The following is a 27,326-nucleotide window of genomic DNA, read 5'->3' on the forward strand; positions in this document are numbered from 1 at the left end:
TGTGGAACACAAAAGAAATATTCTGAAGATACTTATGTTTCATTTTTGTCCATACAACTGAAGGGATAGTTCACCCAAAAATAAAAATTACATCATGATTTACTCACCCTCAAACCATCCAAGATGTATATGACTTTCTTCTTTCAATTGAATACAGTTGGAGTTATATTAAAAAATGTCCTGGATCTTCCAGGCTTTATAATGGTAGTGAATGGGTGTCGAGATTTTGAAGTCCAACAAAGTGCATCCATCCATCATAAAAAGGCCTTCTGAAGTGAATCAACACGTTTTTTTGAAAGAAAAATATACATACTTAAAACTATAAACTATTTGTCTTACACAAATGCATCAATACACGGTCTTTATTAAGCGCCTGGAGCCACGTGTAGTACTTTTTATGATAGATGGATGCACTTTATTTTGCTTCAAAATCTTGACCCCTGTTCACTTCCATTATAAAGCTTGGAGGAGCCAGGACAATTATTAATATAACTCTAATTGTATCCATCTGAAAGATGAAAGTCATATACACCTAGGATGGCTTGAGGGTGAATCAATCTTGGGGTAATTTTCATTTTTGGGTGAACTATCCCTTTAAAGTAAATAGGCTCCATTGTTGTTTTGAACCCCATTGACTTGCACTGTATGGACAACTGGCTTGGAACAACACAAAATGTGCATCATAGGCCAGACTTAAAAAAAAATCAACATGAACTACAATGAACTTTCTCTGCCCTACCTATTCACAAAGTGGTCCTCAGCCTCAAAATGGTTCAAGACCTCTTTTTTTAACCTGCTATTTTCAACTTCAACTCTCGACTCTAACTAGACAAAATACTACATGTAAGGGCTTCTTTTGAACCTCTTTGAGCTGCTAATGGGACCTTATAATCTGAATCAGCCGCAGGGATCACTTCAAAGGCAGTGTAAATTTCCATTTAACTCAACTTGGCTCTCTAGCGTCCATCGTCCTCTCCATGTAATTGCCCGCACAGTGTGTATTTTCGTCAGCATTTGTGCATTGTGCCATGAGTGGTCTTATTACCGAGCGCAGCTGAAGTGAAACTGAGGTACTTCAACACTAGAGCCTGTCAATACCAACATCCATATCCACTAACTTCTTTACAGAGGAGAAAAAAGAGCCTCAGCGAGTACTGAAGCAGAAGATGGTCCTAGGAGAACATTTCCCACTAAACAAATACACTTCAGTGCTTAGCAAGACATGTGGGAGAGGCATGTCAATATGCAGAAAGAAGCACTTTTTACTCATTGTATTTTTAATTTTTTTTCACTGCATTCCGGTAGCAACTAGAGCAAAGAGTAGAGCTGATGATTTCATCCACAGACTCAAAGTTGATCCCTCAGGCATTACACGGGCTTGCCCAGGCATGGCGCCTTGTGCCCGTCTTAAAAGTGTGCCATATCTCAGTAGGGAGCTCATGATGGAGCAGCAGGGATGTCAAAAACATCATCCGAGAGGTGTGAGATAATGTGGACAGTTACAGACAAGCCTATTCCTGATGCTGTTAACCCATCGCATCGCATGTGTGGAGCTGAGGATCTCTGATGCTCATGGGATTATTAATGGTGGTGATCTGTGACATGCTTAGTGTGGCAGATTTACAAATATAATACAAAACAAAGCCATGTGCTGTCAATCCATCCTTGGATTGTTTTAAATTGTTAATATCATTTAACATTTTTCACAATTGTTCCCTGAATATTTCTGTATTTATACTCATTTTACACAATAGCATTCAAAAGTTTGGAGTCAGCAAGATTTTTTATTATTTTATTTAAGAAATAACTTTTCAGCACGCATTAAATGCATTAAATTGACCAAATGTGACAGTAAAGACATATATAATGTTACAAAAGATTGATTTTTTAAATAAAGGTGTTGTTTTGAACTTTAACTTTTTGAACACAAAAATATTAAGCAGCACAACTGTTTTTGAGCAGCAAATCAGCATGTTAGAATGATTTCTGAAGGATCATGTGACACTGAAGACTAGAGTTATAATGCTAAAGATTCAGCTTTGACGTCACATGAATAAATTATATTAAAAAATATTAAAATAGAAAAGAGTTATTTTAAATTGTAATAATATTCCAGAATATCACTGTTTTTAATCGCAAAAAAACACAACCTCAGTGTGCACAAGAGGCTTTAAGAAACTTTAAAAAAAACCTCACCAAACAATAGTGTTACTAGATAATATAAAAAAATCATTATTAATATTTCTCATATACTTAGGTTGTTTGACATTGCAAATATAGATCAGACTACAAAAAATTGTTTTTAGCAAAGAGACATCTGAAATAAAAATTCTGAGCCAAAACCTAAAATTCTGGACGCACTTGGCTAAAAACCAAAAATTGAAACCGAAAATGTTTTGTAATAATTATTTATTATTTTTATTAAATAATAAAAAACTAATTTTGTAAGACTTTTTAATTTAACTTTAATTTAAAAACACAAGCCAATAAAATAACGACACTTTTATTAAAAGTAACAATAAAACCGGACAGAAAAATAATAATATTAAACATTAATATATTGTTTTTATTCAGTTCTATGCAACAGAATCAGATATGTGACCCTGGACAACAAAAGCAGCCATAAGGGTCATATACAGCATCTGAAAACTGAATAATAAGCTTTCCATTGATGTATGGTTTGTTAGGATAGGACAATATTTGTTCGAGATACAACTATTTGAAAATCTGAAATCTAAGGATGCAACAATTTTTTTTTTTTTTTGAGAAAACACCTTTAAAGTTGTCTAAATTAAGTCCTTAGCAATGCATATTACTAGAGATGCACGATATTGGATTTTTGCCGATATCCGATATGCCGATATTTTTTCATCTCATTTTGGCCGATACCGATACCGATACCGATATATATCATTTTATTTGGAAAGTTAGTTTTTAACAATAACTTATTCGTTAGGATTAAATAAATAGTAATGAGTGGTTTACATTCAATCCCTTCTTTTTCATCAGTAGACTAGCATTATTTATGATCTGAATTTTGTAAATTAAGTTCACTTTTGCTATGTTATAAGCCGAACTTCGGATGCTTTCACTTTCGAATTCGCAATCTGAATACAACATTTCAAAACGAAAACAGAAAAGTAGAACTAAACTGGGTGACTGTGAGGGTGCTTTGCGGGACATGAACAGGACATAATTCATTGCTACAATTTCTTAATTCGTGCCTATGATTTATTAATTTATTAATTTGTAAAATGAGGGAACGAATTAATATGTAGTATTAATGAATTGTTAATTTATTCCCACGAAATATTTTATTTCCCACCCGCAATTTATCACAGTAAGAGATACGAAAATATGGATTAAAAGTGAATGACAAGAAAATAAACCTAAGAAATTAAAGGGTGAGACGGTGAGGATTTGGGAAAATAAAAATATTAAGTTATGTGGCAATTCGTGACCAACTGGCAAAACAGTACACTTTTTTTGCACAAGAATACCAACATGTTTACCTTCTCTGGTTTAACAAGCGGTCTTTTACCCTACTCGAAAACCAAATCCTCCGTCCGCCATCGTTTCCAGAATAGTCGCGTCCTTTTTGCCGTCACCACCTGGCTCGTGCTGACACTACAAATACAAACCAGGCTCTACACCCGAAGCGCTCACAACGAAAACTACTCTTTGCGTGATCAGTGAAATCCTGAATATGCCACGGCTTTGTAACTCTGTAACCCGCGCTGTATGGAGCAGTGCGACCACGTCAAATTTTAACTTGCACATTTAAAAAAAAAAAAAAAAAAAAAAAAAAGTGACAGTTTTGATCATTCTAGAGCCCTGCAATACAAAGGCATTCAACATGGAAAGAAAGTAATAGAAATGTAGTCACTAAGTCATGTTTAATTATAATTTCTAATTATTTTATACGGTGCACTGCGCTCTGACAGGGCTGCGGGACACGAACATAATTATTTCCTACAACTTGTTAATTCGTTCCTACGTTTTATTAATTTATTAATTTGTAAAATAAGGGAACGAATTAAAAAGTCGTATTAACGAATTCTTAATTTATTGCCACGAAATCTTTTATTTCCCACACGCAGTTTACCCGCATAAATGATCCGACAACATGGATTAAAAGTAAATTAAAAAATTAAGAAATTAAAGGGTGAGACGGTGATGATTTGTGAAAAGAAACTAAATATTATTAAGTTTGTGGCAATTCGTGACCAACCGGGAAAACAGGACACACAGCCGCTTATGGCTTTAAATGTATTGGCTCGAACTGCATGAATCCAAAAGTATGGTCGCTACTAACATTTGCCTGCTAACCAATTATTTAACTTATAAAGAATGCTTTGTACCTCACTTGTGTCATATTCACGAAAAATGTTTCATATGAGCAACAGTGTGTTTTGCCGTTGCGCCGCCGAAGAAAGAGAATTCACTGACCGCGCGCCGTAATTACTTTTTATTTTAAATGCAGATCATGTCATGTGCAAACACAGCCATTGGGTTTCAAAATACAACAAAGAGCACCATAAAACCATTTAAAATGTGCATTTAGCGATCTAGTGACTGGATATGAAACAGGCAACAGTAAATTATCCCAAATGGAACAACGGCGCGCTTTCTCCTATAGCCGCTGCTGCCACTGCACGTGCTATTGCTATGCATCATTCTGTATGTGTATTCTCAGTTTAAATGCAGCGATACAAAACAGTGAATCTACTCCTCATTCAGTCAAAACTTTGCTTCAAGAATGAGCCACACTGCTGACGTGATCTAATCCCTAGCACACCCTTAGCACATGTGAGTTAACATATTCATCTTATCGGCAAAACATATCGGCATAATTTTTCATATCGGGCCGATGCCGATATTTACATTTGAAGTCATTATCGGCCGATTCCGATATCAGTCCGATAATATCGTGCATCCCTACATATTACTAATCAAAAATTAAGTTTTGATACATTTACGATAGGAAATTTACAAAATATCTTCATGGAACATGATCTTTACTTAATATCCTAAGGATTTTTGGCATAAAAGAAAAATCGATAATTTTGTGGTCCAGGGTCACATTTAACTTTTTTTTTTATTTTTAATGAGTAAATATTCAAATAACGTATAGTCCTACAAAGCTATTATTATCTCTTTTTGCTGAAAACTGGGAAAAAAAGCAATTTCAGCAGCTGAAATTTCGGTGCATCCCTAGTTTTTAGGGCAGTTGCTTAACAGAAATATGTTGTAAACTGGATCTTTGCAAGAAGTTTATTCAAAAAGACAAATGCACTGGTTTCCACCTCTGTAATGCATATGTGCTTACCATGACCATTTCACCTCTGTAGCTGCCCAAAAAATACACAGTACTGAGCCATCATTAATATGTAAGTTCAGTCATAAGGTGGAAAGGCACCACTCTGTTCCCCCTGTAAAAGTGCAATAACACCATAAATCCATAAGCAAGGACATTTCTGCCTGTAGCCATTTTGATTCTCCTCATAAATATTAGATACGCCTTTTTAAAGACTGAAATAGGAAGCCATTGCATGGCGCCTGACCACCACAGATTCCATTAAAGCTTTTGCAGGAAAAACATGGACGGCTATAAAACTTTCAGCGCTTCTCTGAGAGGAGGTGAAGCAGGGACACCTGGATTCCTAATAAATAATTCATGACTGCTGACGGAAGTAGCGGTCGAACAGAAACTCTTGTGCCATAGCAAGATAAAACATAGTTAAATGTGATGTGGGATATGCCATTAAAAATCTATCACCGGTAGGGGCAAATTGACAGGGTATCGAGAGATGGTTCAGCCAGAATTGTTTGCGTGCAACAGGGCACCGTATCAGCATAATTGAAGGGAAATGATGGCCTAAAAGCTAAAACAAGTGTTGGGAAACTCTAATCAACATAAAATGAGCAATCATCTGCAACGCTGCTGCAGTCTCCAGAGCTTTCACAGGTGTGACAGGGCTCCTCCTGGATTGGCAAGCACACAAGCTGGCATAAATACAGTCTGCGACATCTCCAGGCCATGTCTGTCTGTTTGTAGAAGATACTAAATGAGAAGAGTATGGTGTATAGGGAGGCAAATACAGTTGAGGTCAAAAGTTTACATACACCTTGCAGAATCTGCAAAATGTTAATTATTTAACCAATATAAGAGGGATCATACAAAATGCATGTTTTTTTTATATATTTAGTACTGACCTGAATAAGATATTTTATATAGTAGAAAAAAATAATAGTTTAATTTATAAAAATTACCCTGTTCAAAAGTATTAATACACTTGATTTTTAATACTGTGTTGTTACCTGATTGATCCACAGCTGTTTTTTTTTGTTTAGTGATAGTTGTTCATGAGTCCCTTGTTTGTCCTGAACAGTTAAACTGCCCGCGGTTCTTCAGAAAAATCCTTCAGGTCCCACAAATTCTTTGGTTTTTCAGCATTTTTTCTGCATTTGAACCCTTTTCACCATGACTGTATAATTTTGAGATCCATCTTCTCACACTAAGGACAACTGTGGGACTCACATGCAACTATTACAGAAGGTTCAAACACTCACTGATGCTCCAGAAGGAAACACAATGCATTAAGAGACGGGGGGTGAAAACTTTTGGAATTTGAAGATCAGGGTAAATGCAACTTATTTTGTCTTCTGGGAAACATTTAAGTATCTTCTGTAGCATCTGAAGGGCAGTACTAAATGAAAAAAATATGATATTTAGGCAAAATACGAAAAATGTACTGTACTCATTCTGTTCAAAAGTTTTCACCCCCGGCTCTTAATGCATTGTGTTTCCCTCTGAAGCATCAGTGAGCATTTGAACCTTCTGTAATAGTTGCATGTGAGTCCCTCAGTTGTCCTCAGTGTGAAAAGATGGATCTCAAAATCATACAGTCATTGTTGGAAAGGGTTCAAATATACAAAATGCTAGAAAACTGAAGAATTTGTGAGACCTGAATTCGGCAGTCTGTAACTGTTCAGGACAAACAAAGGACTCATGATCAACTATCACAAAACAGAAAAAACAGCTGTGGATTATTCAGGTAACAACACAGTATTAAGAATCAAGCATATGTAAACTTACAAACGGTCATTTTTAAAAATTCAACTATTGTTTTCTCTTGTGAACTATATGTAAATGTCTTTTATAAGAAATATCTTATTTAGGTCAGCTCTAAATAAAAAAACAACATTAATTTTGCATGATCCCTCTTATTTTAGTAAAATAATTACAATTTTGCAGATTCTGCAAGGTGTATGTTAACTTTTTACCTCAACTGTCAGGTCGCAAACATCAACTTGCACTATAAATCGCCTCGAACAAAAGTATACGCCAAACGGAAACTTACTAAGAGTAGGTAAAAGTGCTCTTCTCCTATTAAAAAAAGAAGTGTCCTGCCTCAGCCCCGGCTTTAAAACGCACGCATTACTTTTAAATGAGGAATTACATTAAGCTTTCTCAGCAAGTTCATTTAATTAAGTTTCCGATGACAGGATGGGGGAGCAATCTCCACTGAGAATGTACTTGCCGTTCAATAACGCCCAAAAGCTGTCAGTGAAGTTGTGCTAATAACCTCTTCCCTGCTAACTTGAATCAGAATACCAAATGGAGTTTTTAAACAATAAAATGCTTTGCTGGCTGCTCATTACTCTCTCGATATTGTGCTTAATAAATGTGATGAATCACTCCAACTGTGCCGCATTAAATGGTGCGTGACTGAATACAGAAACGGATTCATAGTTCTTTGTGATTCCTCAGGACTCCAGAGCAGGATATGAGAATCTCAGACTGGCCCACAAGGAGATGAGCAGCCAAACTGAGGTAAAAGTTAATGATTTGGGTGCAGAAACTCTTATCTAAATAATATATGACTAGAAGATTAATTTCTTTAATAATAAGCAGGCTGGTAATGCACTTGACATGAATTATACCATAAATCACACAGCTTGAAGAATAAAATGGATAAAAATGGGTTTGGATGCCATGAGGGTGAGTAATTAATGACAGAATTTTCATTTTTGGGTGAACTATCCCTTTCATACATACCTAACACAAACCAACACATTCTCTCCTGTGAAATGTCATTCCATTTCTTCAGGAATTTAAATTGATTTTAACCGTGAGTGATGCATTGACGTGTCTGGAGTGGTCGAACGTGGTATCTGTGTTCAAATATCTATGGAAACCACCTATACAACAAAGTTCTGCATAGGCAAACACCACTTACTTTTTCATAAAGGAAATCTAGTTCTAAACGTTTCTACTGTAACTCATTGGTCATCCATGAGTCACACAGCCACACATATAACACCTCACAGTGCCGCCCGTTGAGATCTATCCCACACCTCTCTGTCCTGCTCACCTCCATATATCATCTCTGTCTCTCTCTGCCACTTTCCATTACTCTTTCCCCTACGTGCAAGGTCGAAACAACCTAACCAAGCATCCTGCTTTGAATTTGAGTCAGACTAGTCTCAATCCTTATGCATTAGCTCAAGTCAGACAACGCTGGCTGTTGCAGCCTCAACTTGAGACATAAAAGCAAGCCGTAAAAGCTCAGACACTGCAGAGGTGGAAGGGGGCAAACATTAGGCTCTTTACTTCATTAATTTATGAACTCCTCTACAATTATAAAGTCTAATGTTGCCTTTTATCTTCAGTGCTGGCAACTGTTCACTCTCAACATGTGTGGAAGAAAGACAAAGACAGACCAAAATGAATGAATCTCAATGGAGACATCCGGCAGAAGTAAATAATAAATAAAAGATGAAAATGATGACACTTACGAAGTTCTCCCACTTTGAGAATTTCACACAGCATCTTCGTCAGTTCAATACTACTGCGCCCGAATGGACATTCGTGTTTATCCTCACGACTGCTGTTCTCCAGTACAATCTGTAACATACACATGGAATTAAGTGTTAATTAAATGTGTAAATGTAATAGAATTAAATCTATTTAAGCAAAATGCTTTGTGGAAAAAAACTTCACTGTACATTACCTACCTTTAATTTTTGTGCGCAGCTTTTAATTAACTACTAATTCATTTGTGTGTGCAACCCAGTTACTACATGATTCTCCCCTATTTAAAAAAAAAGTAATATTTTTAATTTTAATGCCACACAAGAAATAAACTTGGCAGAAAAATAGCAAATAATCACACTCTAGTTTTATTCATTTTATTAATCAAGTTTAATTCCTTTTGAATCTCTCCCATTTAATTTTAGGCAGTGGCTATTTATTATAAGTGCAAATAGCGATAGAGGCTATTTACACTAAGTGTAAATAGCAATTAGATGTTATTTACACTAAGTGAAAATAGCATATTTTCTTAACGATAGATGCTATTTACACTAAGTGCAAATAGCAATGCATTCTGTTTACACTAGGTGAAAATAGCACTATTTTCTTAGCGATATGCTATTTACACTAAGTGCAAATAGCTATAGATTCTATATACACTATGCTAAAATAGCAGGATTTTTGGCTATATATACTACTTATTGTAAATAGTGGCAATTGCATTTGCACCTCAGTATTGTAGTACATTATAAAACCGTATGCAATAATAACGTATAACGAGTGTAAACTATCATTTTTATTCAAATTATTAAACAATATAAGCCCTCCCTACACCTACAGTTAGAATAAATAGCCTCTGCCAACGAGGCGGGCTATTTGCACTTTTTTTGGTTTATTTTATAGTTTTTATTTTGTTTAATTAATACATTTTGTCTATTTAAATTGATAGTTCACCCCATTTTTTTTCCCTGCAGAACACAACTGATATTTTGAAGAATGTTGGTTTGGACCCCACTGATTTTAAATGTATGGCCAAAAACATTCTTCTTAAAATATCTTCTTTTGTATTTGGCTCAAACAAAGAAAGTAATTGGAATAACACATTTGGAATGACATGAGGCTGAGTAAATGATTCATTTTTAGGTGAACAACCTCTTTAATTTAGATGTTTATTTACAGTTTATTGCTAGAAATAACACAAACAACATCAAGCAGGGTTGTAAGTTGTATTTCAGGTTAGGAAGAGCTGTTGTCCTAGATCCTGTGATGAGGTTGCCCAAAAATAAAAAGTGTCTTTACACTGCCCAATGTAAGCGCACTGGAGTGTATTTTAGTGTTTATCAGGGTATCGCTTGAGAGCAGCGATGAGCTGAAGAGTCACAGAACGCAGCTGTGGAGGGCAGTGAAGTGGAATAGTACAGTTAAAGAGTTATGCGAGGAGACAAGAAATGTCCTCATTCAACTCTACTTTCCTTACTCAGTCCAAGAGTATGAACAGAGGGGTAGATGACACATTTCAGAGGAAAATCACCAAACACCTAACACAAAATCATCAGATCTAACACGATTCACTCAGTTCCAGTGTTCTTGCACAAACTGCAATCTATATATGCAACCTATACCATGCATTTACAAAACACATAGGGTGAATCTTTAAAGGGATAGCTCACCCAATAATGAAAATTCTGTCATTAATAATCACCCTCATGTCATTCTAAACCCATAAGACTGTTCATCTTTGAAACACAAATTAAAATATTTTTGATGAAATCCGAAAGCTTTCTGGCCCTGCATAGACAGTAATGCAACTGACATGTTCAAGGCCCAGAAAGGTTTTTACAAAAGTCCATGTGACATCAGTGGTTCAACCATAATGTTATGAAGCCACGAGAATATGAGATTATAACTTGTAAGTTGCGTTGCTATTTATGCAGGGTCAGAAAGCTCTCAGATTTCATCAAAAACATCTTAATTTGTGGTCCAAACATGAACAAACATGAGGTCTTACAGTGAGTAATCAATGACAGAATTTTCTATCCCTTTAAAGGAGAAGTCCACTTCCAGAACAACAATTTACAGATAATGTACTCACCCCCTTGTCATCCAAGATGTTCATGTCTTTCCTTCTTTAGTTGTAAAGAAATTGCTTTTTTTGAGGAAAACATTTAAAGATTTTCCTCCTTATAATGGACTGATTTGGTGCCCCAATTTCGCGTTTTTTTTTTTTTTTTTGGTAAAATGCGGTTTAATGCGAAACGATCAGTTATTTTCTTAAAAAAAAAATAAACAATTTAAATACTGTTTAATGTCAAATGCTCATCTTGTCTTGCTCTCCCTGAACTCTGTGTATTCTGGCTCAAGAAAGTTAGGGTATTTCAAAAATCTCTTATCGTATTTTCTCCCTCAACTTCAAAAATCACTTCAAAATCGTCCTACATCGCTACAGAAGTTCCGACCCAGTCTTTGCAAAGTGAACATGCAAAGAAGATCAAACACCTTTAACAAAAAAGGTAACAAAAAAAAAAAAATATATATATATAGGACGATTTTAAAATTGAGGGATAAAATACAATCAGTTTTTTGACATACCCTAACTGTCATGAGCCAGAATACACAGAGTTCAGGCAGAGCAAGACAAGACAAGCGTTTAAGATTAAAAAGTATATAAATTGTATTATTTTTATGAAAATAACCAATTGTTTCACTAGATAAGACCCTTCTTCCTTGGCTGGGATCATTTAAAACCGTATTTGGGATCATTTTAAGCCACATTTAAACTGCATTTTGGAAGTTCAAACTCAGGGCACCGTAGCAGTCCATTATATGGAGGGAAATCCTGAAATGTTTTTCTCAAAAAACAATTTCCTTACGACTAAAGAAAGAAAGACATGAACATCTTGGATGACAAGGGGGTGAGTACATTATCTGTAAATTGTTGTTCTGGAAGTGGGTTTCTCCTTTAATCGAACCCATCTTAATGTAAAAGCATGACTCAGGTCTTCAGCGGTGAGGTAACACTTGGCTTTAGAGGTGTTAACTAATCAGCACTAGGCAGAATATAAATAAAACAGATCATAAACAAATAGCATTTTCTCATTTCCACACCTATGTAATGTGAACGTGTCTTACCCTGATATAAGCATCCTGATGGTGTCTGGCGAAATAGAGCATGTTGTCCAGAGCCAGCATCCCAGGAGGAATCTGAGTGAAGTCTACCGCAGGATTCACGTGATTCTACACAAACACACAGAAACACAAGCATGATCGAGAGTAAACACACTCCTGCCTTGACTCCACGACTCGCGTTGGAATCACACCAAGAGTCACGTAATGCATTCAGACTGCCTAAGTCCAGATAAGACAAGTGTCAAATTGGTTCCACCGCACAAAAAATCCGTGATTCAGAAACAGGCCTGCATATCCCCGATGGATGACAAAGGCCCAGCAAGCTTTCTGCGAATGCTAGGACTGCGATATCGGCTCCCTCTACTCGACAGTCTACTTCAAACTAATCTGCGCTTTTCAGAAAATGTGAGATGGTTGCCTTTGAGGATGAGGGCTCTGTGGCTGTCTGGCTGGATTTAGAGTTGCCAATTACGCCGTGTTTGAAAGTTCTTGCCTTCGGATGGACCCTGGTGAGTCTGGGGCGCTCAACAGAGAAACCACACAGAGTAAAAACGTGGTTTATTATGAAACAAAAAAAAACAAAGAGAGAGAAACAGAGCTAGAGGGTATGTTTGGAAGGGCATACTAACTTTGTACGCTTGCAGTTTGGAATACATATACTGTGCAAAGGATGCCAGTGATTGGAAGTATGATATGAAATAACCAGCATGTAATGAGAGCTGGGCTGAATTCTGGATCCCACAATGCAACATGCTCAACTTGATCCTTACATTTTCAAACTGTATGTGATAAAAGGACCGCAAGTAATGGCAGTGTTTAAAATAATTGTTTTCTATCGTTTCCACCACTGAATAAAAAATAGAAGGTAATTGCAACTTTTTATCTGAAATTACAAGTTTACATATTGTAATTCTGACTTTTTTTAAACTCGCAAGTGTGAGGAAGAGAACTCCGAATTGTAAGAATTAAACTCGCAATTCTGAGAAATAAAGTTGCAATTCTGAGAAAATATGTTTTTCCCCCTCAGATCTTAATAACTCGCAATTGCGAGTGTATATTATGCAATTCTTAGATTCTTATCGCCAGATTATGTCTCATCTCTGACTTCAAATCTGACTTTATATCTTACAATTCTGACTTTATCTCTCGCAATTCTTTAAAACTCACAATTGAGACTTAACTCACAATTCTGACTTTATATCTCAGAATTCTGAGAAAAAGTTAAAAATGTGAGTTTATGTCATGCAATTGAGAAAAAAAGTCAGTCGCCAGTTTATTTCTCACAAATTCTGACTTTATCTCTCGCAAATTCTGACTTTATCTTTCACAGTTCTTACTTTATTTCTTGCATTTCTGACTTTATATCTTGAATTTTTGACTTTATAACTTACAATTCTGACTTTATAACTCGCAATCCTGACTTTATATCTCAGAATTGAGAAAACGTTAGAAATGCAAGTTTATATCACGCAATTCTAAGAAAAGAGTCAGAATTGCCAGTTTATGTCTCACAAATCTGACTTTATATCTTATAATTCTGACTTTATCTCTTGCAATTCTTTAAAACTCACAGTTGAGACTTAACTCACAATTCTGACTTTATATCTTGCATTTCTGACTTTATCTCGCAATTCTGCCTTTATCTTTCACAATTCTTACTTTATTTCTTGCATTTCTGACTTTATAAATCACAATTCTGACTTTGTATCTCACAATTCTGACTTTATAACTTGTTGTGAGTTTATATCTCAGAATTCCGAGAAAAAGTTACAATTGTGAGTTTGTATCATGCAATTCTGAAAAAAAAAGTCAAAATTGTGAGTTATAAAGTCTGAGATGTAAACTCGAAATTGTGAAAAAAAGTCTGAATTGTGAGATACATCGCAAATTACCTTTTTATTTTTATTTTGAGGTGGAAACAGGCTTCCATAGTTTTCTAATTTTTTTTTTTTTTTTAAATAACTTAGTCCTGTAGTGTCAGCTGAATTTTTAGCTCCATTACTCCAGTCTTCATTCTAATATGCTGATTTGGTGCTCAAGAAATATTTCTTATTATTAATGTTAAAAACATTTGTGCTTCTTAATATTGAAAACTGCAAAACACAAATCCAAAAGAACAGAATTTAGAAATCTTTTGTAACATTAACATCTCATCAGCCACAGTCTTTCTGAGGGATAGTGTATATACAGCATAATACACATAGAACATACTATACCATACAGTATATACTGCACAGTACAGAGTATGCAAAATGCTAATATTCTATTCTGAACACCACCGGAGTCCACTGGCAGAGCACAGTACTTAAGAACACGTCTCTGGCGAGGGCACTGGAGACCAATTTCCCATCCATCAATGTGACAATGCCCTGAGAGAGTTGGGACACAGCCCTCATTAGCAACACTGCTGTCTTAACACATTCTGCACAGCTCCCTAACAGCAAATCACAGGGAGAAACAAACTCCACACTTCTCTAAAAACGCTGTGAAAATGGTGTCTAGACCCTCAGAGCTACCTGTCATTTGATATTGGTGGCATGGGAAAACAAATGTGTGTGTGTGTGTGTGTAATCTGAAGAGGTGTTAACACCGCAGGAGGAATTTAGGGAAGGTCTTATCTTTAGACAGCACACGGCAGTGTGAAAGGGGTCTTAGTGAACCTCAGAAGCTCACAGGGGCTTAGGAGCACATGACAACTTCAGTCTTGTCCCCTCCAGGCTACTGACCACAATATGCTCCTGCACACAGTCCGTTCCTGCTTCTACTCCTCTTCACCCCTGTCTCAGCCTCTCCTTTCATATTCTCGAGCTGATACCAGGAAAAATGTATTGTTCCATCCATCCATCCATCCATCTATCTATCTACAGTTGAAGTCAAAAGTTTACATACACCTTGCAGAATCTGCAAAATGTTAATTATTTTACCAAAATAAGAGGGATTATACAAAATGCATGTTATTTTTATTTAGTACTGACCTGAATAAGATATTTCACATAAAAGATGTTTATGTATAGTCCACCAGAGAATAGTTGAATTTAAAAGTTTACATACGCTTGATTCTTAATACTGTGTTGTTACCTGAATGATCCACAGCTGTTTTTTTTGTTGTTTTTTTTTAGTGATAGTTGTTCACGAGTCCCTTGTTTGTCTTTAACAGTTAAACTGCCTGCTGTTCTTCAGAAAAATTATTTAGCTCCTACAAATTCTTTGGTTTTTCAGCATTTTTGTGTATTTGAACCCTTTCCAACAATGACTGTATGATTTTGAGATCCATTTTTTCACACTGAGGACAACTGAGGGACTCATAAGCAACTATTACAGAAGGTTCAAATGTTTACTGATGCTCCAGAAGGAAATACGATGCATTAAGAGTTGGGGGTGAAAACTTTTGTAATTTGAAGATCAGGGTAAATTTTACTAATTTTGTCCTCTGGAAAATCTTTTGAAGCTTCTGAAGGGCAGTACTAAATGAAAAAAATACATTATTTAGGCAAAATAAGAAAAAGTACACATCTTCACTCTGTTCAAAAGTTTTCACCCCCAGCTCTTAATGCATCGGTTTTTGTTTTTTTTTCTTCTAGAGCGTCAGTGAGCGTTTGAACCTTCTGTAATAGTTGCATATGAGTCCTTCAGTTATCATCAGTGTGAAAAGATGGATCTCAAAATCATAAAGTCATTGTTGGAAAGGATTCAAATACACAAAAATGCTGAAAAACCAAAGAACAGCAGGCAGTTTAACTGTAACAAATAAACAAGGGACTCATGAACAACTATCACTTAACAAAAAAAATAAACACCGCTGTGGATCATTCTGGTAACAACACACTATTAATAATCAAGCGTGTGTAAACTTTTGAACAGGGTCATTTAATAAAATCAACTATTATTTTCTCTTGTGTACTATATGTAAACATCTTTAATGTGAAATATCTTATTCAGGTCAGTACTAAATAAAAAAAATATGCATTTTGTATGATCCCTCTTATTTTGGTAAAATAATTTAACATTTTGCAAATTTTACAAGGTGTATGTAAACTTTTGACCTCAACTGTATATATTTTTTAACATCTTAAAATCTTTTTAACAATCTTTTTTTTTTTTTTCCTAACAAAACAAAAATGAAATCGAGTATATATTTCATTCATATTGGCCAGCTCTTGAAACCCTACTTGAAACCTGGCTGACAAATTCACATGAGAAAGAATCTAGTGTCAAAATACAACAGATTGACTGGCGGCATCTCTACCATCTGGGCATGTCTGATGAGGTGACCTGTTTTGATGTGCAAAGGAGAGAGCGCCAGATATTCTGTTAAAGTGAAATGTGTCAAACAAATTTGATAAAAGAGCTCTGAATGTTCCGAACTTAGCCAAGCTTCAAGGAACTCAGACAATGCTTTGAACAAGGCAATATAGTGATATTATTCGGGGGCAAACAACTTTAGCTAAATAAATATGTCGTAAACAATTTCAGATCATTGTTCATGAATTTCCTCTTGCATCTATTTGATTAAGGCCTCAATTGCAACCACATTCTGAGTTGATTAAATGGACTAAATGGACATATTTATTTGTTCTAGTCAATTTAGAGCTAACGTTACAATGTCTTGTGTGAAAACTTACAATGAAGCCCAGCTTTTTGTAGTCTCTGGTGTACATGGACTTGCGTTTTTCAATGCTGCCACTGTTGTTGGACTCACACTCGACGTCAAAAGCAATCCTGCGCAGCTCGAAGATGATGTCCCTTTGAGCCTATACAAACACAGGTATGAAACTTTATTATTCCTCAGCTTGATTCTGATCTCTCAATCACAGAAACAGGCCAACAATAGTTACATGTTCCTCATATCACTCTTTCTTTCACAAAGTAATAGAATGATTCAACTGAAATATTTATGTCCATTTGCCAAGCAGCTGTATAATAAGTAGGACTGATCAGTTGAGCAGTCATCCCAGTTGAGGACAGAGGTTTACCTGGTCTTGAGGATCCATCTTTGTCATCATGCGGTCCTCCAGAAGGTTAAAGGTCAAAACTTGTAGCACATACAACTGGTGGGCCATTTCATCATTTATGGGTTTGTTACTCCTAATCACATTCTGACAAAAGAGAAGGAGAATTTTACACAGATGGAGAACATTGCACTGCTGAGATATTATTTCCTTTTCTAAAACATCACTTTTGTTTTATATTCAGATCTGTGAATTACTTCGATCTGCAGTTTATGTATGAAAGAAGCTATGCAAATAATAACACTACTACCCACTACTTTCCCAAGCCTTAAAGAAAATGACATTTTATAATATTTTCTACATCAATTACAGGAAGGCAATACCAGAGAGAGAGATATTTATGTTCAGACTGGCAAACTGCCATACTACTCGTACTATTTTTGTAATACTGTGCACTTACACTGAGGATGATTGAGCGCAGCTGCTTCTGTGCTAGAATGTGAGCCATCTCCTACAATCAAACAAAACATTGAGTTACCTACGTTCTCATACACACTCACACATATTCAATAACCTCTTCAAACGGTGTAGCTCTACAAACATGTGAAATATCTCAGTCAAATAGCAGTGAAATGACCTAGAGAGGCTTTACCTCAACTACAGAGCACTTACTGTAAGAGGACAATCAAGGATGTTCACATTGTCCTCATCAAACTACCATTACGAGCACAGCGAGGGGAAGAAATAATGAGAGAACGAGACAGAAAAGAGAAGAGAAAAGAAGCGAGAGAAAGCAGAGGCATTTTGTTAGTAGCACAGAAATGAGAGGTCAGCAAAACAGACTTGGAGAAACTGTAAATTGACATTTAGGATATGAGGCAGTTACACAAGCCCGCTGTGACTCTCAAGTCACTCTTTCTTACTTAAAGCTGCTGTAAGCAATTTTTGTAACACAACGCAATAAAATAGGTGTCATGAGAAACGATACAGCCATGTAAACAGCTAGCATGTGTTAGCCAATCGGAACAATTGCAGTCTCTGTCCGACTCATTCGCAAGTTCAGGTTCTGCTGGTGTCAGGTTTTCTGACAAACTATGCTTAAAACAGCTTTATAAAACTTCATCAAACAACATCAATGTACCCTAATAGCACACATATATCACAGAGACGTCTAATTGATGCCTGCATTTACATCTGGAAGATGTATTTTTAGACATATTTTTTAAGAGTGTTTGCTCATCTGCAATACGTCTATAGGAAGTTTCCTATCAGATGTCAAATAGACGTCTATTAGATGTCTTTAAGATGTTTATGATTTAGGACGTATGTAAAACAAACATCTGTCAGATGTTTGTACACAGCAGATGCTTTCCAGATCAAGTGATCTTTAACAGACATCTTGCAGACGTACGCGTGCTATCTGGGTAATGATTTCTCTTACTAAAATATGTAGTAGAAAACCCAAGAAAAATGTAGGTTATTTAAAAAAGCTCTTGCAGTGATAAGAAGAGGAGAAACGAATAAAACTTCCTAAAGACCTGCGTCTTTGTTCTCTCCACTTTAGCCCTGATGCCTTTGAGGTTTTTAGTAGACCACAGCTACTGAAAGAGCGTACAGGTGGTGATGGATATAAGCGTAAGCTTAAACCAAATGCCGTACCATCGATTTTTCCCACAAGGAGTCTAAAAATCCTTGGATAACAAGTGAAACTCATGCTGAGAAACTCCTTCAGTGGCTGCGGCGTCATGGCAAACGTCAGCATGTTTATATCCTGCCAGGATGGCATCTAGTGTTTCTTGTCTCTGCCATTTGTAAGCTTTTTCAGTAGCTGTGGCATACTAATGTGTCATTGTCTCAGGAATTTATTTGCCAAGTTGTGTTTTTTGAGTTGTGTTGTGGTAAAAATAGCAACAGATAGCGTCAGTAGTGCAACCATTCAAAATAATGGCGCCCGCCCACAGGTTTTCTACTACATATTTCAGTACAAGACATCATTTATGTTATATTAAGCTATACACTCAATTTGCTATCAAGAAAAACAGGCATTTAATATGGGTGGAGGATGAAAGGAAATGATCTGAGCTGAAAAACTCACACATTGCACGTTTACAACGACACAAATAGATACTGATACAGGTACAAAATACAAAATTATGCCGAATTAAGCAACATATTTGCATAAGTTTTCACAAACAGAACATCTTAAACTGTCCTAAATCCTAGGATTGTAATGCTGCACAAATGGACAGAGTATCCTGAACGACTAAAATGTTGTGTGATGCTGTTGACAGTCACAGCTTGTTAGAACAAAAATTTAGACAAACATGGAAGTGATTCACTTGACATTTTCTCACGTCTTCCCTGATGAAGACAGTGTCATTATTTAGTCCAGACAACAACAAACAAATGGAAAAAAATAAAAAAAAATAAAAACAGAAAATGGGTTTGTGTGTGTGCTGTACCTGTCTCTTCTCCTCAGGGGCTTTGAGGAACAACGCATTAATCACTGCGATGGTGTAAGTCTGAATGTCCTGATCCGTCCTGTTCCCAAAGGAGAGAGAGAGAGAGAACAAAACAAAAACTAAGAGTGGCAATTAAAGGTATAGTTCACTAAAAACTGACATTGTGTACAATGTACACACTCACTGGCTATATGGTACACTAACGTGGTGCATTTTTGTAATTTTCAGATTTTGACAGTCACTAACTGCTTTCATTATATTGAGAAAAGCAGCATGAACATTCTTTAAAATTCATTATAGTTGTGTTCCACAAAAAATGAAAAGGAATATGAGTTTAAAATGCCATATGTATAAATGGACTACATTTTTAATTTTTGGCTCAACTTTTCCTTTATATAATCTGAATTTGATGACCGCAATACCAAAGAGCTATCAATTATCCATACCCTTGGAGATGGGGGATGAGCTGGCCAATAGTGATTTCTTGAGCCACCTTCTGGTAGAGATCTTGACTGTTGAGCACCATTGATTCCAGGATGGCTAGAGACCTCTGGAGTACAGCAGTGTCCATGGCAGATTTACACACATAACTGGCAATCTGAAAATGAAGTGACAGGTGTTGTTTGTAGCCTACGCTTAGCTTTTAACTTCTGCTAACTCTATTTAGACTTAAAAATTCATTTTTGAATATTATCATGATGAATATACAAATTTTAGTTGTTGAATTTAGTTGAATTTCTAAATATGACCCTGTTCAAAAGTTTACATACACGTGATTGTTAATACTGTGCTGTTACCTGAATTATCCACAGCTGTTGTTTTGTTTATGTTTAGTGATAGTTGTTCATGAGTCTCTTGTTTATCCTGAACAGTTAAACTTCTCGCTGTTCTTCAGAAAAAACCTTCAGGTCCCACAAATTCTTTGGTTTTTCAACTTTTTTTCACACTGAGGACAACTGAGGGACTCATATGCAACTATTACAGAAGGTTCAAATGCTCACTGATGCTTCAGAAGGGAAACCCAATGCATTAAGAGTCTGAGGGTGAAAACTTTTTAAATTTAAAGATCAGGGTAAATTTAACATATTTTGTCTTCTGGGAAACATGTAAGTATCTTCTGCAGCTTCTGAAGGGCAGTACTAAATTTAAATATATATATATGATATTTAAACAAAATATGAAAAATGTATACATCTTCATTCTGTTCAAAAGTTTTCACCCTCTTAATGCATTGTTTTTGCTTCTGGAGCATCAGTGAGCGTTTGAACCTTCTGTAATAGTTGCACATGAGTCCATCAGTTGTCCTCAGAGTGAAAAGATGGATCTAAAAATCATACAATCATTGCTGGAAAGGGTTAAATTACACAAAAATGCAGAAAAACAAAGAATCTGTGGGGCCTGAAGGATTTTTCTGAAGAACAGCAGGCAGTTTAATTGTTTAATTGACAAACAAGGGACTCATGAACAACTATCACTAAACAAAAACAATAAAAAAGACAGCTGTGGATCATTTAGGTAACAACATAGTATTAAGAATCAAGTGTATGTAAACTTTTGAACAGGGTCATTTTTATAAATTCAACTATTATTTTCTCTTGTGGACTATCTCTTGAGAAATATCTTATTCAATTCAGAACGAAATAAAAAAAAATAACATGCATTTTGTATGCTCATTCTTATTTTATGAAATCATTAATAATTTTGCAGATTCTGCAAGATAGATATAAGAATCAAATGGGGGAAGCAAGGTGATAGAGTCCAAGTTCGCCTACAAAAACAAATCCTCCCTGCAGTAATCTCTTTGATATTCTATTCATAAAAAGTGCCAGCAACTTCTGGAAAGACCTCCGCTGATACCCATGTAGACTCACTTTCTTGATGAAGGCCACAGAAAAGGTGTCCCAGGAGACAATGCCATGGTCCATGAGCTCCACAAAGGCCGTCAGTGTGAAGGAGAGCAGGTCACCAAAGCTAAAAAAGACAAGACAACAGCCACTAGCCACGTCTCTACCGCTCACCTGCACTGAAAGAACAGCCAAGCCTCAGCTTTTACAGAGCGATAGTGAGCGAGAAGAATCAAGTGCTGGTGCAGCTGAAGAACAGGAGGACATGGAGTCAGTCCAGCTGATGTTCCTGTCCTTCAGAAGAGCAGTGAATGCCAGAGAGTTTGGCAGCAGGAGCAGCAGTGGAATTACACTGGCAGAAATGATCAGTGGTATCATGCAGCAGTTTGTTTTGGGACAGTACAGTTATGATGACTGAACATACAACAAAATACGTTAGTCTTCAAAGGAATATTTAGGTTAAATACAACTTAAAGAGATAATCTGCCCAAAAATGAGCATCTAGTAATAATTTACTCCTTCATGTTGCTCCAAACCTGTATGACTGTCTTTCTTTTGTGGAAAAGTATTAATGAATCAAGTCAAGTGAGTTTTATTGCCATTCCACTATATTTAGAGAAATACAAAGAAATTAATTGTTATGCCTCACAGGACTACGATGCTACATAAACCTACACATAATTACTGTAGGAACTTTGTGACTGTGTGTGACAGATAGTAGAAGTAATCTAAATATTAAAAATACTTTATATATAAAAAAAAAAAAAAAAAAAAATTACATACAGTTTGGATTTACACATAGTGCAGTAGTACAAATTTGCAGAGGTGCAATTTTAGCATTAATTATTTACTTTACCGTGTGTGTGTGTGTGTGTGTGTGTGTGTGTGTGTCCGCGTACATATATATAATATATATAATTTCCTGTCTTTTCAAATATTTCAATGCAGCTTTCATTTGCTTTATTTTTTAAATTTTAATGTTAGTTACAGTAATGTTAGTACTTCAACTTATTTATTTCAGTTCATTTCAGTGTTAGTTATATTAATACTTCAACATATTTTATTTTAGCTTATTTTCAGTGTTAGTTATAGTAATTTTAGTACTTTAACTTATTTTATTTCAGTTTATTTCAGTGTAAGTTATATTAATATTTCAACGTATTTTATTTTAGCTTATTTTCAGTGTTAGTTATAGTAATTTTAGTACTTTTTGTACTTATTTGTTACATAAACCTACACATAACTAACCTACTGAAAGAAGTAATCTAAATCTAAATATATTTTATATAAATACTTTACATATACTTTCAATTTACATGTAGTGCAGAGGTGCAATTTTAGCATTATTTATTTACTTAGTTTTTGTGAATACTTTCTTAACAAATCAATGCTTTTTTGGTGCTTTGGGCATTTTTATTAGTGTTTGGTCTTTTTTAAATATTTCTATAGAGATTTTATTTGCTTTAATTTCAGTGATAGTTAAAGTAATTTTAGTATTTTTAGTACTTTTTCTTTCAATTAATAATAATATTTATTTCAATTAATATTTTCAATTAATAATATTTTTATTACTTGTTGTTTTAGCTAACCGTAAGAAAACTGTCAAATATCTCTTTTTATGTTCTCCAAAAAAAAGTCATATACTTTTGGAACAACATGAGAGTAAGTAAATGATGACAGAATTTAATTTCATATTTGTATTAACTTCTGTAAACATCATCTGTAGCATGCTGTTGCATAAAAAATAATTTTGTACCTCAATTTTAGAAAAAGGAAAAAAAAAAAAAAAGGATCTCTATTGGGCAAAATTACTATCGTACAACCCATGTAACTGATGAAGTCGATAATAGCGTATTAAACCTCAAATATTCCTTGAAGTAATAAGACAGGGACTTAATTACTTCAGTGTTTTGAGTAAATCAGACCTCTTTTTAAATCAATTAGTGTCTATAAAAACTAATTTACAAAATCCTCAGTATGTGCCACAGATTTCTACTTTCAAATTTGGACTTTAAAATGAATAACACTGCCCCCTATTGTCAAAAATACCTCAGTTCATGCCTTTTCAGTACTTCTTATTAAAATACAAGTGTAATGAAAAATAAAACTTACAACATAACAAAAAAACACAGCTTGAGGAGAAAAAAAAAAATCAGGCCAAGAAGACTTAAGTTACAAAAACAAATACAATAAATAACATTTTTAAAGTAACAACATAAAAGGCAGAGCCCTAAATATGAAACAGAAAAAAAATGTAATAAAGTTGCCTGCATTGAGATTAGTGTTAAGTATTTGAGGGCAGCAGGGAGTTAATACAGCGTAAGTTAGACCTAATAATATAAAGACATTAGTTTGAACAGCAATTCATAAATGTACCACTGGGAGCAGGAAGTATTTGCAGCTGGAATTGGGCAAAACCCTATAAATAATCAACACGGTGACATTGAGAGATGATGAAATCTCACAAAGGGATATTTAGTGTTGACTCAATGTAATGTACATGAAATGCAACCAGAGTTTAGCTGAGGTCACTGGTTTCATTTTAGAGAGCTCCTGGGCAACAGGAATTTAAGCAACAAGCAGTGTTTCGATCAACTTTAGGAGGAATGGTGGATGTTACAATCATATGGAAATATGAACACATAATCTTGTTGATGAATGAAGGGAAAAAAAAAAAAAAGTTTCCCAAAGGTTAGTGCAAAGCTCCCCCTAAAGCACCGATGTTGCCCAATACCACATGCAAAAGAAAGAAAGATGATTTGGTTACATGGAAAAAACATCCAAATAAAACCATCAAATCATCAGAAAAATGGTAGTGACTGCAGCAGTTGCCAAGTGTTCCCATCGCTTTGATTGGTTTTGAGCACTGAGGCCAGAGCCCGATCATGCAGAGACTCGGCCCGGAGATTAGAGGGTAAGTGACAGGGGGGGACAGGGGTCCAGCTCGAGGGGAGGGGCTTACCAGGGCTTCATTATCTTCTGCAGTTTCTGATACCGTCTGAAAAGATTTAAAAACTTTGACGTCAGGGAGACAGATACACACAGTCAGGGTCCAAATATTCCTTTATGAACCCATTATGACAAACACATTAGGAAAATCTGTGGAAAACCCAGTGCAAAATACAGTACATCTTAAATATCCAGTGAAGCGTGAGCTGAGAGAAAAACACAGCTGAACATCAAAAAAACACTTTCTGACAGACACAAAGCATGCAAAGCAAAACACTGGGAGAAGACTGCAAACACGCACACACTGCCTTTACACGCATTTAATGCACAACATGTGCTTAACTCCCTGTGGTGGTTATGAGCAAGTGTGAAGGATTACCAAAAGTATCCATTACAAATCATCGTGTATTATATTGCATTCATTTACGATTCAAACACGGCTCTTGTTTCCTCTCATGGTCCTGTCAGCAGGGCTATAATACACAGATATGACTCATCATGTTTGGTTTTTAAAGCTGAGGCGCATTGCCTGTTTGCTGTATCATTTCTGGCCCAATGACTTGCACTGTACTTTTTTAAAAACCTATTTAATCTCAAAGGTTACATCTGTGACCATACACTCTCAGAAAAAAAGAAAAAGCTACAAATATGTAGCTTTTAGGTACTAACACGTACATTTTAAGTATTAATATGTACCTCTGAGGCACTTATAAGCTTTTTTGGTACAGCAAACAGCTTTTCTTCTGAGAGTGTAATTTGGTTTACAGATTAAATGGGCTGTTGGTGTATTGAAATTGAAAGTGTAGACATAATCAGGATTGTTTGCACCAGGGCTTGTGGCAAAAATGCCACCGAAATGAACAAAAATGAAATTTGTTCATAAATTCAAGACAAAGGGGCCAAAAATGCCCCCGCACAACTGACCCCTTGCCTAAACCCGCCCTCCTTAGTTACTGTTTCTATGTCCGACAAACAATGCCGCTCTCACACTACACATCATGTTCTCTCGCAGTAAAAAGTGCATCGTGGAGCAAAGAGGAAACTGACAACACGCCAATAGACAACCAGAGCAGGTTACTTCTGGTATGAAACAAGGCAATTTAAGAAATTCAAACAATAAATACCATTTTGTGGTTCTTTAATGTGTCGCGACAGATCACTGTATTACCATATTAGATCAATCTACACGTGAACCGATAGTCTTTTCTTTTTTACTTAAAAAACAGGAATGAACATTAAAATGTATTTTATTTAAACCATCAATATACACAGTATTTCAAGTTTAAAGGAGAAGTTTAGCTCTAGAACAAAAATTCACAGATAATTTACTCACCCCCTTGTCGTCCAAGATGTTCGTCTTTTTTTTTTCAGTCATAAAGTAATTATGTTTTTTTGAGGCAAAATTTCCTGATTTTTCTCCATATAGTGGACTTCTACAATGTCTGCGAGTTTCCAAAATGCAGTTAAAATGGAGCTTCAAAGGGTTCTAAACTATCCGAGCCGAGGAAGAAGGGTCTTACCTAGCGAAACAATCAGTTATCTTTTTTTTTTTAATTGACAATTTATATACTTTTTACCTCAAATGCTCATCTTGTCTAGCTCTGCGTGAACTCTGTGCATTCCGGGTCAATACAGTTAAGGTAGGTCGAAAAACTCCCATCTCATTTTCTCCTCCAACTTCAAAATCATCCTACATCACTGCAGAAGTACAGACCCAGTGTTTACAAAGTGAACACGCAAGGAGAATCAAACACCCTTAAAAAAAAAAAAAAAAAAAAAAAAAAAAGGTAAAACAGCGATGTTGGATGATTTTAAAGTTGGAGGAGAAAAAAACTGTCATGACCCGGTATACACAGTGTTCACGCAGAGCTAGACAAGACAAGCATTTGAGGTTAAAAAAAAAAAAAGTATATAAACTGTAATTTTTTTTTTTTTTTTTTTTAGATAAGTGCCTTCTTCCTCGGCTGGGATCATTTAGAGTCCTTTGAAGCTGCATTTAACATCTTTGTAGTTTAAACTTGGGGCACCATATAAGTCCACTATACGGAGATAATTCCTGAAATGTTTTCCTCAAAAAACAATTTCTTTACGTCGGAAGAAAGAAAGACATGAACATCTTGGATGACAAGAGGGTGAGTACATTATCTGTATATTTTTGACCTGGAAGTGAACTAATCTACTCTCCTGTCTGATTTGTTTGTCGGACAGAATGGCGGATGCAACGTTACGATTGGTTCAATTGCCTGTCAATCAAGCTGTCTCAGAACGGTCAATTAAGCGACTTATTACAGCTGTCTCAATTAAAATGAAATGTGAAAATGAATGAAAAGTGTAATTTAGCGAAATTACATTTAGATTCGCTCACACTGCATCAGATTGCTTTTACACACAGTTTTGTGCAACGCTGAGCCTTAAGTCATAAAATCAAAGACGTTCCTGCTGAATTTAGGAATGCACTGACTCAGATTAGTCAGCGCTGAAAACACAGGAGCTGTGTTGATTGCGCATGTTCACAAATTCCCTCATCATAAACACCACAGTGCAGATACAATGTAAAAACTATTAATTTTTATAGCTTCAGCGATTATCTTTTTTTTTTTTTTTTGCATAACTTGCGTTAGACTAGACTATGGTCCATGAACTAATATCTTTGTCTGTCTATGTAGGGTCAGAAAGCTCTTGGATTTCATCAAAAATATCCTAATTTGTGTTCTGAAGATGAACGAAGGTCTTACGGGTTTGGAAAGACATGCAGATGAGTAATTAATGACCGAATTTTCATTTTTGGTTGAACTATCCCTTCAAATGTTATCACCAACCTCAACCAGAGTGCTACAGTAGCACAAGACCAGTAGAGGGAGCTACTAAACCACTAACTCTTTAACCCTCCAGCCGGCAACATTCATGCCCCATGATGTCAGAGTACTCGCTCCATACCCTCAAGAGTGCCGTCATGCTTAAGTCTTTTGAATAATCATCGCCTGGTCAGTGGCTAACAGGAATTCACGGCAAGAATGTGAGACAGTGTGTATTTGTGTGCATGTGCGTGTCCACTTGGATTCTTAACGGTATGAAAGGACTGCATAGAAACCCACACATAGGCTCTTTGAGGTCAGGAGCTGTTGACACAGAGCTGCTTTATATAAAACATACTCATGGAAATGATTTCCATGGTCAG

At 35.7% G+C, this 27,326-nt stretch overlaps 1 protein-coding gene across 6 annotated transcripts in view; it reads right to left on the reverse strand.

Moving 5' to 3' along the window:
- Positions 1-27,326, reverse strand: part of elmo1 (engulfment and cell motility 1 (ced-12 homolog, C. elegans)) — a 125,894-nt gene that overhangs the window by 39,826 nt on the left and 58,742 nt on the right. For 3 of the 6 annotated variants that reach the window (XM_051136373.1, XM_051136374.1, XM_051136372.1), the window contains 10 exons: positions 24,162-24,197; positions 21,227-21,326; positions 19,802-19,953; positions 19,356-19,434; positions 17,566-17,607; positions 17,354-17,404; positions 16,918-17,040; positions 16,567-16,695; positions 11,948-12,052; positions 8,803-8,911 (listed from right to left, as the gene is read on the reverse strand). In XM_051136373.1, the coding sequence (XP_050992330.1) occupies positions 8,803-8,911; positions 11,948-12,052; positions 16,567-16,695; positions 16,918-17,040; positions 17,354-17,404; positions 17,566-17,607; positions 19,356-19,434; positions 19,802-19,953; positions 21,227-21,326; positions 24,162-24,197 (926 nt within the window). The remainder of the gene's footprint in view (positions 1-8,802; positions 8,912-11,947; positions 12,053-16,566; positions 16,696-16,917; positions 17,041-17,353; positions 17,405-17,565; positions 17,608-19,355; positions 19,435-19,801; positions 19,954-21,226; positions 21,327-24,161; positions 24,198-27,326) is intronic. The other 3 variants (XM_051136375.1, XM_051136376.1, XM_051136378.1) reach the window with 3 other exon arrangements.

This window comes from Labeo rohita, chromosome 19 (assembly GCF_022985175.1).
Source record: "Labeo rohita strain BAU-BD-2019 chromosome 19, IGBB_LRoh.1.0, whole genome shotgun sequence".
NCBI classification, from domain to species: Eukaryota; Metazoa; Chordata; class Actinopteri; order Cypriniformes; family Cyprinidae; genus Labeo; species Labeo rohita.